Below are 16,169 nucleotides of genomic sequence, written 5' to 3'. Positions count from 1 at the left end.
CTGAATATATGACACTATTCAGAGTCAGAATTTATTCTGTAAATACATCCTGTTTGTAAAATCATCACCTTATGGACCCGATATTGGCTAAATTGTGATTGATTGCTGTTGTGTCAACTTACAAATGTGTATTAGAACATTCTGAGATGATGTGGTGGTTAATTTTTTACTTTTTTGATTATTCAAGATCTAAAGTTTAAATATGAAACATTATTGAATATTCAGTTTTGCTCGAATAAAGTTGTTCCTATACGTTTGTGAATTGTGTTTTATTTAACATAACATTAAGTAACCAATAATAACTAACAATATCTAATGCATCAGATAAAGCTAAAATTTAAATTATAATGATCATTTAATGTATTATCAATTTAATCGTATCATTAACAAAAATATAATGTGAAACAGTTTCAGCCCAGTAATCAACAGTTTTTGAATTCTGTAATGCCTTCAAAAAGCAAACCGAAAATATTGGTAGCGCATTACTATAATCAGTCTTCTGGTTCACGCTGCGTTGAGACATTGCTCACACAGTTAACTTCTTGAGATATTTCAGCCTCGTTGTGGAGAGCAATCCAGTCAAACAGATGTTTAATCGAAACTGCCAATAGTCAGCAGTTGTCTGTACAGACGAGTTGAAGAGCGGAGGTTTATTGTGATTGGCTGAAGCTTAGCCAATCATCGATCAGTTATTATCAATATGGCTTCTGTATCACAGGTTGCTATCTTTTAGACAATTTCCCGGTTTTTTTTGTTGAAGTTATTTTCACTCTTCAAAAGTTTTTCTTATTACCCTTGGATAATAGTAGGGAGTTTTTGCAACTACTTTTGTTTCAAAGAATTTTATATATTTTACTCTGTCACTACATAGGCCAGATATGACAGGTTTTAATGCTTATTTTTCCATAGTAACTGTTTGACCTTACTACAAACCACAACAAGCTTCATGTCAGCACTATATTAAAATTTAAAATACGCCTATCAGCTCTGTGCCACCCTGCATCATAAAAAAATAATTGGATATACAAAATTTTTATATATTATATGTGCAAATGTAGTGTATACAACTTTATTACTAAGAAACATTTAGTTTTGAGTACTTACATATGTTTATTTAAGACATGCAGAATAGAACTGAATCAAACAGCTAACTTTGTCATTCACACGAAAAAGGGCCAACTTGTCAAAGATTTCCATTTATTCATCTTCTGTTTATTTTTCTTTCGCAAAAATGTAATCATACTACACTCATTAGTAAAATTAAATAAAACCTTAATTGTTTTATTAAGAGAATTCAACTAATTATAATCCATGTCGGCACATTGATTTACTGATGAACATTGGACAGGAATTCTAGAAATTCTCACGGCTTGTGCAAGCATACCTATAAAGTGATTGTGCTCGCTTATTCGTTGACGGATTTATTTTGAAAAGGTACCGTTAGGATTGGTATAAAAAATGGCTAAATAGTTGGTATCCTATACATTTTTTATAATTATAACGGTTTTGTATTATTTGACTTTTAAATAGAAACATTTTGAAACGGGTAAAAGGATTTTGTTCATATTTTATTTTCAAAAAGGTCTATAAAAGTTTAATGCAATTCTCAAGTTTCATAACTTTATCTTAAACACGTTCAAAAGATTTAAGTTTTAAAATAAAAATCATATACAGATAGACGGAAAACTAAAGGTTTTAGAGCATAACTTCATATGAACTTTTTTGCTCATTTTTATGTGTAAAACAAAATCCCAAAGTATTGGAACACTTTTACAGAACACCTGTAGATCTACATCCGCATTAACAAATTATCTTAGTTCTCAAAACTAGATTATGTTAGTATATTGGAGCTCATAGATATACAACCAATTAACAAACTATTATGGTTTTGAAAAATATTGATCATATTTTCAATGTCTATATTCATGTTGTCTGCTGTGTCTATGCACACAGGTTAGGTGCTCTGTGATCAACAAACAGAAAATCACTAATAAGTAGCTTACCACATAACATAGTTTGTGCGGTTGTATGAATAATATACTCTACAAGAATATAAATGACAATTTCTTAATATTTTGTATTACTGCAGCGGATATAAATAATGTATTTACAGATATTTATACGATTTCACGTTTAAAATTCATACTATAAGTATGTTTATACACATTTTTCAGATAAAAGGTCATATCTTTTGGAAGCCAATCTTATAATCCATCAAATGGAAATAGAAGCTAGAGTATATGACTTAGTTCTTAAAATATAGCCATTTCCCTGAACCTTTTTCTTGAAAACTATTTTTGTTTTATCGGGCGGTCTCCAAAGGTTTAAAAATGTCAGAAGTCGATTTGATGACAATTTTAGTTAAATTTAACTCAGGTTAAAAAAAGACATTGGGATTCGAGAATACGGAAATGATTTTAAAAATTTTGGAACTGAACAATACAGTTACAATCTAAAACTTGCAATACTTAATCATATTATTAATATTTATTAAGTAATGTTATGTTATATTTCCACTAACAAAGTAGATTAACTACAGTGTTGTAAAAACAGTACTGTATTGTAAAAACATCACAAATGAGTTAAATATGGCACATTGTAAAGTTGTTGTTATATTTAAGCAAGTGTTGTATTATTGTGCAGTTAATAGTTAGGTGGGTTCTGGATCTATACAAGTTTAAAGTTTTGATACAATTGTTTTAGAATCGGCCTAATAAATATAGTACACTTAGTTCAGCTTCACAACACAGGAATAGGTTTCAAATTCAGAATCGAACGTCAATTTTGGTATCGGTTGTCAGAATTGAATTTTTTTTTACTAACCCACCTTTAATACAAATTTTCTTTTACATAAAAAATAGGACAATATAATTAAACCAAGACGAGAGAAAGCTTATAACAATTTACCTTTACAAAGAAATTATTCTCCACAGATCAATAAAACAACACATTTTCTTGTAAAGAGGTGGTCTTTTTCTACACAGACCAAATAATAGATTTTGTTCTTTATCCTTTTGATAAATTTCAGAGTAACCTGTGTACATCATCAGATTTCAAAAGGATTAAAGTCTTAAACTAAGTAAGAAAAAAATGTTAACAATGATGCTCAACTGCCTAATCATGAAAGTGCAACCAATATACAGTAGAAATGTCTGTTAAAAATACAGTTTTGAAGAAAACTCACTTCTTTTTTAACTGATGAATGAGATTGCTGTTCCTGGTCGAAATTAAATTCACGAAGTTCACTGACGACATTTCTCTGGACAAATACTTGTTCGTCAGAAGATCTGTCCTTCTGTAAATTAACAAATTTTTTGTACATTTGTTTCACAACCAAAAATGATGTTACTCTATAGAAAATTGAATGCAATTTTTAAAGGTAAAACAATATCTACTTATTTATACTATTTGAGTCCTTAGTAATACAGTAGCTCTTTAACCCTTTGAAATGCCAACGTCCGATTTTACCGAACCTTCGGGAAAAAATCACTACAAATCAAAAATTTTATATTTTTAAAACTAATATTTATATTAAATTGTTTGTGAACAACTGTTCTTTTCAAAATAAATTGTTATAGTACACTTCCAATCAATTTATTTTAACGAAAAATCAATTTAAAACTCACATATAAACATTTTTGGTTGATATGGCTACCGGAAAACAATGTGACATTAGTTTCTTAAATGTTGTATAACTCACTCATTATTGAAGATAATGATATACATTTTTCAAGATTTATACACAATTGAATACCCTTTCCAGTGATATGGACAAAGAAAAGGATATGATTTTTTGGTAATGATAATTAGGTTGAAAAATGAAATTTAAATAAAATTCTGGAATGTTTTGAAGTAAGTCCATTTTTGATATTCCTAAATTTAATTTTATGGTAACTTTGTTATTTTATGTTAATTAGCCTTAGTTTTCAAAGAAAATTTACAAAAACAGAATGTTGATAGCTTATTAAATAATCAAACAGTGAATTTTTTTACTGAAACCTTGCAAATGCCTTCAAAAGGGCTGGCACTTTTAATTGCACCCGCTAGAAAAAAACCAGGCATTTTTCAGTACACCCACTCAATAAATACTTGGCACTCAAAGGGTTAATCATCCAATCTTGGAATTTCCAGAGTTTTTAATGTGTCACAAGTATCATGAGGAATCACAAGAATGTTACAAGCTGTTAACTTACTTGAAGTTCATTGTTATATAACAGTATTACTTTTCACAACAGAAAAAAAAACAGATGAAAGCAACCACAGTTTGACTTAAAATGCCAAATGCGCATCTCACATACAAAGGTGTGGTGATGTTTATCTGTAAAGTGAAGTTGGTCGAGAGGAGATGCTGATAAAATTATAGCAGAAACTGGTTATACATCCAGAAATGGTTAACAGAGTACATGTATAAAAATACAAGGTTCTTAGTAAAATGAAGAATGAATGTCTGTACATTTATGTAATGTAACGTGATAATTATATTTTTATTTTAAAGAATTGTATTTTTAAATTAAACTATTGTAGTATTTATGAAATTGAACAGCCTGAAAAATTAATTAATTTGTAACAGGTCAAATTACGACATTTGAATATTCGAAGAAATATATTAAACTTTATACGGGAAAAAGATTTAATTAATTAAAATGAAGTAAACATAACCAAAATTCGTGTTTTACAAAAGAACTAAATAGAATTACGCAGAAAAGCCAATTGTGGGATAAATGACTTGTATATTGATGATGTCATAAAGCACATGTTGCTAAAAATTTAAATAAAAAAGCTTTGAAAAAATAATAAAAAGAAAATAGAAAGACTTAAATTGATTAATTATAGTGAACGTGATAAATTTCGACAATTATAAGAAAAGAATCAAATTATATTTAATCGTGAAGACGCTGATTTGAACGGGAGAGGGGATGAGTATTGCTTTGAATCGGTATGTGTAGTTTTATACGGAGATTCCTTCTTCTCTTTCCAGACTTGAAGCAAGGAGGTTGTGTTCATGTGAATCCTCCTGGGATAGTAGTGATGAAATTAATAGGAAACTGTATTATGGTGTATTGAAATTTTAATGAAGGATGGGATATTATGTTAGATTCTTAAGTTATCAAAGCAAGATGAGTGGAATTATATATGTATGGACAGTGTAATATGGAATAAATTAACGTCAAGGTCATTTGGTTTGACTTTTATTTGAGTATCCCATTTATAAAGAAGTGTGATAGGAACTTTAATGGAGTGATATTGAATTTTTTAACCACTACTCAACCTATTTAAAAACCTGAGATAGATATAGACTTGTTGTTGGTGACAACACCACAGACATTCAAATTTGATAGTAATTTGGTATTAACTTGGAATAGTATGAGTTAGCCAACACGAAGTAATTTACATAACCAATGAGAGGGAGCACATTTTGAATAGTGATTGGGAGAGGATTGGGACAGCAAACTGTTTATCTGGAAGGTGGCAGAGTTTCAAGTAGTACCAAGGGGACGCAGCTAGCTTTGGGCAGATTTTGAGCGAGATGGCGACCAACACCATCTGGAGCAAAATGGTACAGTAACGTGGGACTCGTAACAAAATGGCGCACAACTACATGAGGCGTCAACAACACTAGAAAACCGATACGCAGGGTTTTAGAGCATAACTTCATATGAACTTTTTTGCTAATTTTTATGTGTAAAACAAAATCCCAAAGTATTGGAACACTTTTACAGAACACCTGTAGATCTACATCCGCATTAACAAATTATCTTAGTTCTCAAAACTAGATTATGTTAGTATATTGGAGCTCATAGATATACAACCAATTAACAAACTATTATGGTTTTGAAAAATATTGATCATATTTTCAATGTCTATATTCATGTTGTCTGCTGTGTCTATGCACACAGGTTAGGTGCTCTGTGATCAACAAACAGAAAATCACTAATAAAAGCTTACCAGATAATATAGTTAGTGCGTTTGTATGAATAATATATTCTACAAGAATATAAATGACAATTTCTTAATATTTTTTATTACTGCAGCGGATAAATAATGTATTTACAGATACTTATACGATTTCACGTTTAAAATTCATACTATAAGTATGTTTATACACATTTTTCAGATAAAAGGTTATATCTTTTGGAAGCCAATCTTATAATCCATCAAATGGAAATAGAAGCTAGAGACTTTGGGCAGATTTTGAGCGAGATGGCGACCAACACCATCCGGAGCAAAATGGTACAGCAACGTGGGACTCGTAACAAAATGGCGCACAACTACATGAGGCGTCAACAACACTAGAAAACCGATACGCAGCAGATTGACGCAGCCAACGTGAGGCAGATCCGCAGCAAATTGTAATAAAAATTTGTCTTTTCTCAAAGTGAAAAAGTATTAGTGCACCTTGAAAGTATCGAAGGAAGATTGAATATTTAAATAATCAACAAAAGAGTAAAGGTGAGTATATTATTATAGATGATTGAACTCTTGTGGAATATGCAAACTTTGCATATGAATTTCAAGCAGAATAGATGGGTTTTGAATTCAATTGGACTTCACCAGAGTTAAAGTGAAATATTAATTAACTTACATCACAGTGAATAACATGAACTCCCATGTTAAATGGCCAAGGAATGTTATCAAATATGAGACTTTCTATTTAATGACATTGGACCTCATATTCTTTCATATTTGAATCCAACAATTGTGGGACTCATCAGACAGATTCAACACCTTTTAAAACTGACACCACCAACATGGGGCTAGATGACTACACATGCTATCCAAACACGTGGGGTTTCATCCTACAATATCCTTAGAGTTCATAGCAGACAAATCCGACCCATTTCTTACTGACAGCACCACGTGAGGCAACAAACGACCCAGTACAATTAACACTAATGAAATGTAGGCAATTAGGAAGCGAACACGAATGTGTATACATTCACTACACTGTTATGGAACACACTGACTGAGGGCAAACAATGAGTTTCTGCCTTGTACAACAAGTAGTAACTCGACTTCCTGAGTAAAAATACCAGATTACAGAGGGAATACTGTAATACAAATTTATTTATAACATTCGTAAACGGGACAGAAAATGTTGTGGAGGACAAGTTTCTGTAAATTCATTTTTCAGAAAGTGGAGGACAACTGTTATTATTTTTTTTGGAAAATACGTCACATCAATCAATATTGTTCTTTGTGTGATAACAAATTAAACAGAGTTACATTTTTTTCCCGACAAGCAGGAAAGTCACTAACTGACAGATTACCAACCTTTATTTTCAGATGTTTTGATCTTGCCTCTCCTAGGCTATAAAAAAGTCTACTTTCTGTGATTAATTGTCAATAAATATCACAATTTTAACAAAAGGGAATACACCGGAACGAAAAAATGTCTAAATGTGCAAAAAATAGTGCATCTTACCTCAATGCTCCCTCTTAGCTCTATGATGCGGTTCTGGTACTTGGCAACTAGTTTCTCCTTTTCTGACAACTGCTTTTTGACATCCTCCAACTCCTGCCGGAGGCCCTCTACTTGGCTGTAACAGTAACAACTATCAGACCACTGTCATATCAAAATAATATCAGAATTCTTTATTGTTTACATATATATGAATTAAATTACATCAATCAGGTATGAAAAGGTTGATTCTCACTTCAAACTATTTAAAATTCAATTAAGTGCACCATATTTTTAGTTGCCTGTCTTTTGCTAATAAATTAGATGGTTTACCAAACGTGAGTATGCAAGATGTAATTGGCCATGACACAAACATGGATTTTTCTAAATCTAAACCGCAAAACAGACATTGTCTGGTCTTTTAACTTAGTGGTTAATTAATTATGCATTTTTGGTCCATAGTTGATTTTTTCCTGGTTATCCGATCAAGAAAATATATATACTGTACATACACAGGACAGAGAAACCTACTTCTGTCAATAGATAATTAAGATGGGTTTTATGACGGACTTTTTAAGTGTATAGTAAAAGTTAGATCGTAACATTGTCTTTTACATCTACATTACAACTGACCAGGCATTGTATACTTCACATTTTCTAAACTGTACAGTTAAAAGTATATTTTTATTAAAGTTTGTAATTTTCTTATCTGGATGTTTTCTTACTCTATGCTAAACAGCCGTTGCACAAAATGTTGATATGAGAACTGATTTTACTATCAAGCTTACTTTATGCTTTCAAGACTATAAATGTAAAAAAATTGAAAATTGTGGTTAAATTAATTAAACCATATGGTTGTACTGCCATAAAACTATGTTTACACAGAACAGTTTATTACATTTAACAGGCTCTAGAAGTGAATTCAACCTTTTATCTATAAAAAAACTGAAAATTTGCAATAAAAAAAATTAACGTTTATAAATTGAGATAAAAACTACATTTTAAGTTGCACCAAAACAATACATCTCTATAAAATGTAATTGAAATCAGTTCCATGGTTTCGGAGCTTAACGTAAACAAACTTCATGACAAAAATTTTTTTATATACGGATAAATTATGTTCATTTCTGTTCAATAGGCTAAATAAATGCCAAATATGAAATTACGAATTTACATGTGTATCACTGACATGTCTTCTGACTGTTACCTACATACATGGGTGATGGCATTTGTGATTCTATTTAAGTACCAATTACATATTTCTAGACAGACATCTTTATTTCATGAATAATAAATACATACATTTTGTATATGTCAATGAATTTATATATAAACTTAATATCACATAGCTTATAAATAAGTTAGGAATCATATAAATATAACCTTCAGAACTTTGGCAGACAGGAATTCCTGTACATTACAAAACTTCCTATCAACTAAAATTTTCTCCGAAATTAACAAAAGCCCTTTACATTCAGCCTTTCACAGCACCTTTTTATTTCAGATGGAAGTTTGTTAAAGAAAAAGGACCAGTGAAAAACAAGGTTTCTTTTGGAGAGAGTGAGGTGATGACTAGGAGTGCGCAGGTCATTCCTGTGCCTAGTCAGATATCAGATGGATATTTTTAGGACAGCCCATCGTCAACAGTATTGATTTGTAGATAAATATTGAAGGTAAGGTGGGAAGGTTTAGTGAACGGAAGACACCTTCATGTAGTAGGGGGTAAGCCATTAAAGATACGTAATGGCTCTTTTCTGGACCAAGAAGACCTTGGAAGCCTGTGGAGAACAACCCCAGACTTAATTCAATAAGACATATGATGGATAAAAACAACCATAATAGACCATGAGTAACAAATTGAGATCTTAATGAGTGTTAATGTCCTAAGTGCGTAACAGATGCTACTACAAAGATTAGAGATGGGAAGACCAAGATAACCCACTATCCACAGTTACACAGACAAATTTAACAGAACTACAGAGTCAGATGTTGCATCAAACAGGACTTATTCAGATTCAACTGAAGATTGTTATAAGATAACCAGCTTATGAGCGATTGTACTGTTTCCTTGACTCTGTCCTGTAAATTGATATGTGGACCTCCAAAAAGCAAGGTTATGTCATCTGCATAAAATATAGGCTTTGACAAAGAAAGATATACTGTACTACAAGATCATTTATGTAGACAATGAAAATCAAAGGTCCAAGGATACTGCCTTGGGGAACCCCATATCTGCATACTGTGTGTTCTGATCGAATCTTTGAATCCTCTACAAATTGCAGCTGGTTGGAAAGGTATGATCGAAACCGATCCAGGGCAGTGCCACTATACCATAATTCTTCAGTTTTTCATAGAGGATGCCATGATCAACTATATTGAATACCTTCGAAAGATCACAGAATATCCCCAGGGCTGGATCGCACCGCTTAAAATGAGATAATAAATCTTGCAAAAAGTCCACAACTGCTTGAGTAGTTCAGCGGTTTATTCTAAAGCCATATTCATTCTGAATCAGGATATTGTTTTTATCTACATGACCCAATAACCATGAATATATAACTTTCTCCAGCACCTTTTACATAGTACAAAGAGCAACAGGCCTACAGATGTTGAAGATGGAGCTTATATTGGCTACTGTTAACTTAATTACATTTAAACACATAAAACCAATATTTAATACTTTCTATAATAGCAAGGGGTCACATAAATAAAAGTATTAAATATTGGTTTTATGTGTTTAAATGTAATTAAGGCCTATATAGTTGTTGACACTACTTTTCTTTTGTGACTTAAATATGGAGACAAGCCTTGCAGTTATGTAAACATCAGGGAAAATTCCAGAAGAAATCGAGACATTAAACAGATGAGCTAGTGGATCAGTGGATCACTGATGACTGTAAATTTGTTTCAGAAGAAAACTAGAAATTCCATCAGTTCCTGAACACATCTTTAATTTAAGAGTTAAAGGATCGCTTGTTCAATTTCACCAGAAGTAACCATAGACAAAAATAAAGAATGAGCTGGAGTATGATGGTGAATAAAATTAAGTGAAAAATGGTACGGCATAGTGTGATAAATCAGCAATATTTAATAAGAAATGATTGCTGAAAACTTTTATGAATTACCCAGACGTTTAATAGAAAGAATTGAAGACTATGATTTTGACTAACTTATCTCTACACACAACATTCTAGAGGGTTTTCTGGATACAATCTGATTTTTCAATTTCATGTGAAATATATAACGCTTTTCTTCCAGAAAACGCTTACGGAAAAGATTTTTCCTTCTTTCAATAGTGCTTTTAAGGCCGAATCTCTAGTGCTTCGAGCAAGAATCACATAACATTTCTACTAGCAAAATCCTTTAATTCTCTGCTCTAAGATCTTTGATATTTTTATGGAATTTATTAGGGAATTTTGTAGGAAATGATCATTAAAAATGTGCTTGAATAACGTTTGAAAAAGATTCAAATTTGTTGTTTACATTCTTGAATACGGACAGACAATTTCAGTCTACCTGTCACAAGCCATTCTTAAAATTTCAAACTTTTTTTGGAAAAATCTTTTATTATCTGATATAATTCCGGCTTTTTAGAATTTAATTTAATTATTATCAATTACAGTAAGCATCATGATCCGATGTGTTCATAAAAGAAATGTATGATAATATTTATTTCAGAATCTAAATTAGTTACATTGTCAAGAAGTGACTCATTATGATCAGTAATTCTAGTGGCACAATTGAGTATATCTTTTAAGATTAAAAGACATTAATCTTAACTTTAAACATTACATACATTTGAATATAGAAAGTTTATATTCCAATCTTCTCAAAATAAAGTACTATCATTATCTTTCAATAAATAAGACATTAGCCTTTCTAAACCATCAATAAATTCTTGTTTTCATTGTTGTGTGGAGGGGTCTATATAGACACAATATAAAAATTCAAAACAATCTGCTTTACATAATTGTTTGAACCTTATTAATACAGCAGAAGTGACGTTTCTTGAAACTAACCTGGAATATAATCCATTAGTGGAAGAAGTGATGCTGATGTCAAAAAAGTTACGTTTCTTGGAAATATACCTGAATATGAGCCACAAGCGGAAGAAGTGATACTATTTGAGGCTAACCCCGAATCCATTAGTGGAAGAGGCTATGTTGCTTGAAGCTTACCCTGAACATGATATACTAGTGGAAGAAGTGACATTGCTTGAAATCAACCCGGAATATGGTCCACTAGTGGAAGAAGTGATGTTGCTTGAAACTAACCCTGAATATGATACACTAGAGGAAGAAGTGGTGTTGCTTGAAACCAACCAGAAATTTTATCCACTAGTGGAAAAAGTGACACTGTTTGATGCTAAGCCTGAATATGATCCATTAGTGGAAGAAGTAAACCTGAATATGCCCTTGTGGGTGTGCCTGATGGGCAAGAGACAATAGTTTCTGCAAGGCACCTGACTTACTTCCTCACTTGGTGAGCCACGTCAAATTGTTTTTTTTACCTTCAGATGAAATAAGATGATTCTGAACTTTTTAAACAGGTTTGTCTATCTATTGCATAGTCTACAGAGGAGATTACGATGATATCACCCTGTGAGACATCAGGGAACTGGGACAACTTTAGTAACAGCCATAATCAAGAGACTCTGTATATTCCTTGAAGCCAGAGAGTCTATATAAAGAAACCTTTACTATTGTATCTAAATACTAGGGAGAAAGAATCTGCTTTACAATCATATATTAATAATTAACCATGCGATTAAATTTCTTGTTTTGTTTCCAAGTATTGTTTTGGTTAAATGCTAACTCACTAGTTTTCTACCCATAACATAACTATTGTAGGAAGGGTTGATTCAATGTGAAAATTGAGTTTAGCTCCGGTTGATGTACACTCCAGTCGAGCTAACTTGATGTACACAACTAGAACCAAGGGCATATTATATTATGATCAGTCAGCTGTTTGCCAGCTGCTACTGAGTATAGCAATTTTTGGTCCTTTTAAATGTTTAAAAAAAAGATAAGCAATAAAGTATTATGATAGTCTTGCTGCAAGTGATTCTTCTTGTAATTTCTCCTAAATATTGCTTCGACAAAACCACTTCTCTAATTATTAAAACATAAAGTTAATATTTGAATATTAAAGTTAAAACTTACTCTAATCCCTTTGTGGACAAATTACATGAAGAAATCTGAAAACAAAATAAATATATATACATAAATGATCACACCCATATAATTCATTACTTAATTATGCTGAAAAAAGTATTAAATGTGATAAACTGGTGCTACTAACAAATGTTAACTTCTCTGTTCCAAATCTTATCTAATAAGTTACAAGACTGGAAACAGTGAATGAACCAAATAATACACACTCAATGCAGTAACTGTAACAAGATACATGCAACTGATATAGTAGTTAGATCGTCTCTAAAGCGGTCAATGCAAAAACCAATATTTCTATATTTATTTACTTATAAAATAATATTTGAACTTTAAATTCACAGTAGTTACTGCAATTTAAATGATTCATTATTCTTTAGAAAATGTGTACTAAAAACTGTCATTCAACTTGACTAATTGTCATCTCAATGACTAAGCCCCCCTCTATAAAGTCTAGAAAATACAATCAGGACAAAATTTAAAATTGTAATAAATAAAAGGTATAAGTAATGTAGCATTACACGGGTAAACGAAAATATCAATAGATATCAATTTGAGAAGAGACTGCTCATGAACATAATTAAATAGGAATTTTCTTTTAGTTTACACCTTCGATAATTTAGGAAAAATTTGTATTTTTACTCCTTGGCATTTCTGATGAACATCAGCTGTGAAGTATTTGTTAAACACAATGCCTGAAAATTAATACAATGCCTAAGTTGTTCATAGAGATATTTTATCAAGAATTGATTGAGTTATTAATTGCAATCGCATTGCCACAATGAAGTACAAAATCACACGGTTAAAATTCTTCCACATGATCAACTATAATAGGCACTAAACAATAGGGGATAAGTTTTATTCAGAAAAAATGTAATCTATTCAAACTTTGTAACTCAGTTTATGAAATCTGTAAACTTTGATGAAAATACAATGTAGATAATTAATCCCAAAAGTATAAATACTCACTTTTTCCTTTATTAAAATATTGTATCTTGATTGTTTGAAACAACACTAATGTTGCATGAAACATGTCAATGTTACACAATACACAGTGTTTTTACTCATCACTAGGGTGTTCAGACATTCACGTTCATATATTTGGCACAGCTCTACCTGATCTAGTCTGGGTCAGCTGACCAACCTCTTTATATTATTTGAAAGGTTTATAACTACAGCACCTGCCCGAGAAGGCAGACGCTTGTATACTTACTCATTGGCCCATTTCATAGTTATATATTTCCTTTCCTTACTTACCTGAAATACATTTCTTTAGATAATACATTTTTCATGTAGAATTGTATCTTTTCCAATATTGTACTCTTTATGAAATTATATAGCCAAAAAAATTAAACTAAAAAAAGTTGTGAAGTTTGTTACTTGATATTATAATACAAGTAAATACAATGATTGAAGATTGATAATTAATTAGGTATTCTTGCCTCCGTCAAATCCGAAAACAACCATAAGGTGTAGTCAAAAGTTACATGTTTCAGAAATCATTCTACCATCAGACTACAGGATAAAATATGATCTGCTGAACGGCTTCCTTCCTTCAGTTAAAATCGTTATAACACGTAAAACGCAACAAATATACAACTGCTAAAGCTAACGCTTTTTACAAAATTTCTTTTAACTCTTTTTTGAAGCTTCTAGTTTTGGGATTTTCTCCTCGTTTATACACTTAATAAAATCTTATCTTAAAGCAGAACATACAAGTGTATGGTACAGTAGTCTGTAAATTCTGATTATCTCAAAGGTCACACAAAAGGAACCTCTCCTTCCTTTATTTTCATTGAAATGTATTTCCCTGAACTGCAATATCTGACCTTCCATCTGTTCAAGATGAGTAATGTTTATATCAGCCTTGGATGTTGCAAACTAAGAAGTGATTAAATATAACTGGCTACTACTACAAAATATACGTAATTTACTTTTCTATGAAAGTTACAAGTCTTGTGTGGATCCACATGGATTTTTATGAGATATAATCCTCTTTAAACCTACAAGTGAAGGTCAGAATTTCCCTGAGTAGTAGACCGATTTTTGCCTCTGCGCAGAGGTTCACTACATTCTTTATAAATTGTACATAACTTGCTGGAAACTTTGAGTGTTATGTTTTTGCAATCTATATATATTTTATAGATCGTGAATCTGGCACAAAAACATATTTCACTTATAAATATTTAATAGTCACAAATTAAACTGAGGAAAAATTCCTGTTTTTCAAATGTTAAATTAGACAACTAAAAAATAGTACAAGATTTTTCTCGTCAGTTTTGAAATAGACAAAAGTTTTGTAATTTATTTGTTTCAATAGAATAATGTTGTTTTTTTAAATGCACATACATTATTCTGATGTTCTCCAAGAACAATTAAGTCGGTAGATATGAAAACTATTTTATAATTTTCCTTTTGCAACTGAAAATGGTTAAATACCATACCATACTGAGAATATTTTGTTGTTTAAGAGTAATTTTGTTCATTAAAGAAGAACATTTTTTTTCTTTTCTTCTAACATTAATTTTAAAGTGACATACATACTTTGTAAACCTTTGTGGTATGCTGAATAATGGATTTTTGCAAATAAACAACAACTTACTTTATTTCAAAACAAAAGGTATTCTTTGGGTTAGCAACGTTGTTATAAATTGTACCACATACCAGTTTTAGAATATTCCTTTATGATTGAATAAAACTTGATACAGTTATGATTCATTGAAAGTTAAGTAATCATTGACGTATGGTTTAACTGTCACACTAAAAATTATAATGAATACAATTTTGTTGTATAATTTATTGTAACCACCCCATAGCTGGAACATTGAATTGTGTGATCACTATGTTTATAATTTATTTTTTATACAGCATAAGGGACCGTAGCCTACAGTTAAAAATGGATTAAATTCATTACTCTGTAAGATAACCCCCCCCGAACACACAAAAAGTAGAATTTTTTTATCTCTCCACCTTAAATTACATTCATCTAAGAGTAGCAGTAAGTTATCTAATGATGCTGCTTTCTTAACAACAGTTTTGTACAATTACGTAGATTTGCACATCAAATCAGTATTACATAGCACAAACACAGTAATCTGTGGTATAGTGGTAGCACACTCACCCGGCACGTGAGATCCGGGTTTGAGTCCCGGCGGAGCAAGTACTTTTTGTCATTCAATGTTTATTGAATATAAATTCAGCTATTGCCATTTATACAAGTTTCACGAACGTATATCTATATGTCTTACTGAAAGATATTACACATGCATTGTGATCATATGCACAAGGCATTGGCATTGTTCTTACAGTGGCTGTGATAGTTTTTCCTACTTTTGCGCTTACTGACTGTGTCTGTATATCGTACACCCGATTCGTCAGTCGACATCTTTACGGAGAAGCTGGCTAATCTTATTGATTTTTTAAAATTAAATACAGGAATTTCAAGATGATAATTGCTGGCGATATAAACATGGATCCAAAGAGTGACGACCCTAAAGTGCAAAACTTTGTTAATATTCTACTACGATCTCTTGATTTTGTCTGTTTAAATTTCCAGCCTACCCGCCTTACCTCCTGTCTTGATAATTTTTATCACTAACCTA

At 31.4% G+C, this 16,169-nt stretch overlaps 1 protein-coding gene across 1 annotated transcript in view; it reads right to left on the bottom strand.

Moving 5' to 3' along the window:
- Positions 1–3,141: 3,141 nt before the first annotated feature.
- Positions 3,142–16,169, bottom strand: part of LOC124374698 — a gene marked incomplete at its 3' end in the record, with an annotated part of 42,130 nt that continues 29,102 nt past the window's right edge. Inside the window, exons 3-5 of the mRNA XM_046832867.1 lie at positions 12,562–12,596; positions 7,424–7,538; positions 3,142–3,295 (exon numbers count right to left, since the gene is read on the bottom strand). Of these exons, the coding sequence (XP_046688823.1) occupies positions 3,142–3,295; positions 7,424–7,538; positions 12,562–12,596 (304 nt within the window). The remainder of the gene's footprint in view (positions 3,296–7,423; positions 7,539–12,561; positions 12,597–16,169) is intronic.

The sequence above is a fragment of the Homalodisca vitripennis genome, unplaced genomic scaffold (genome assembly GCF_021130785.1).
Source record: "Homalodisca vitripennis isolate AUS2020 unplaced genomic scaffold, UT_GWSS_2.1 ScUCBcl_9551;HRSCAF=18076, whole genome shotgun sequence".
In the NCBI taxonomy this organism is placed as follows: domain Eukaryota; kingdom Metazoa; phylum Arthropoda; class Insecta; order Hemiptera; family Cicadellidae; genus Homalodisca; species Homalodisca vitripennis.
This window is presented reverse-complemented; position numbering and strand designations above follow the sequence as displayed.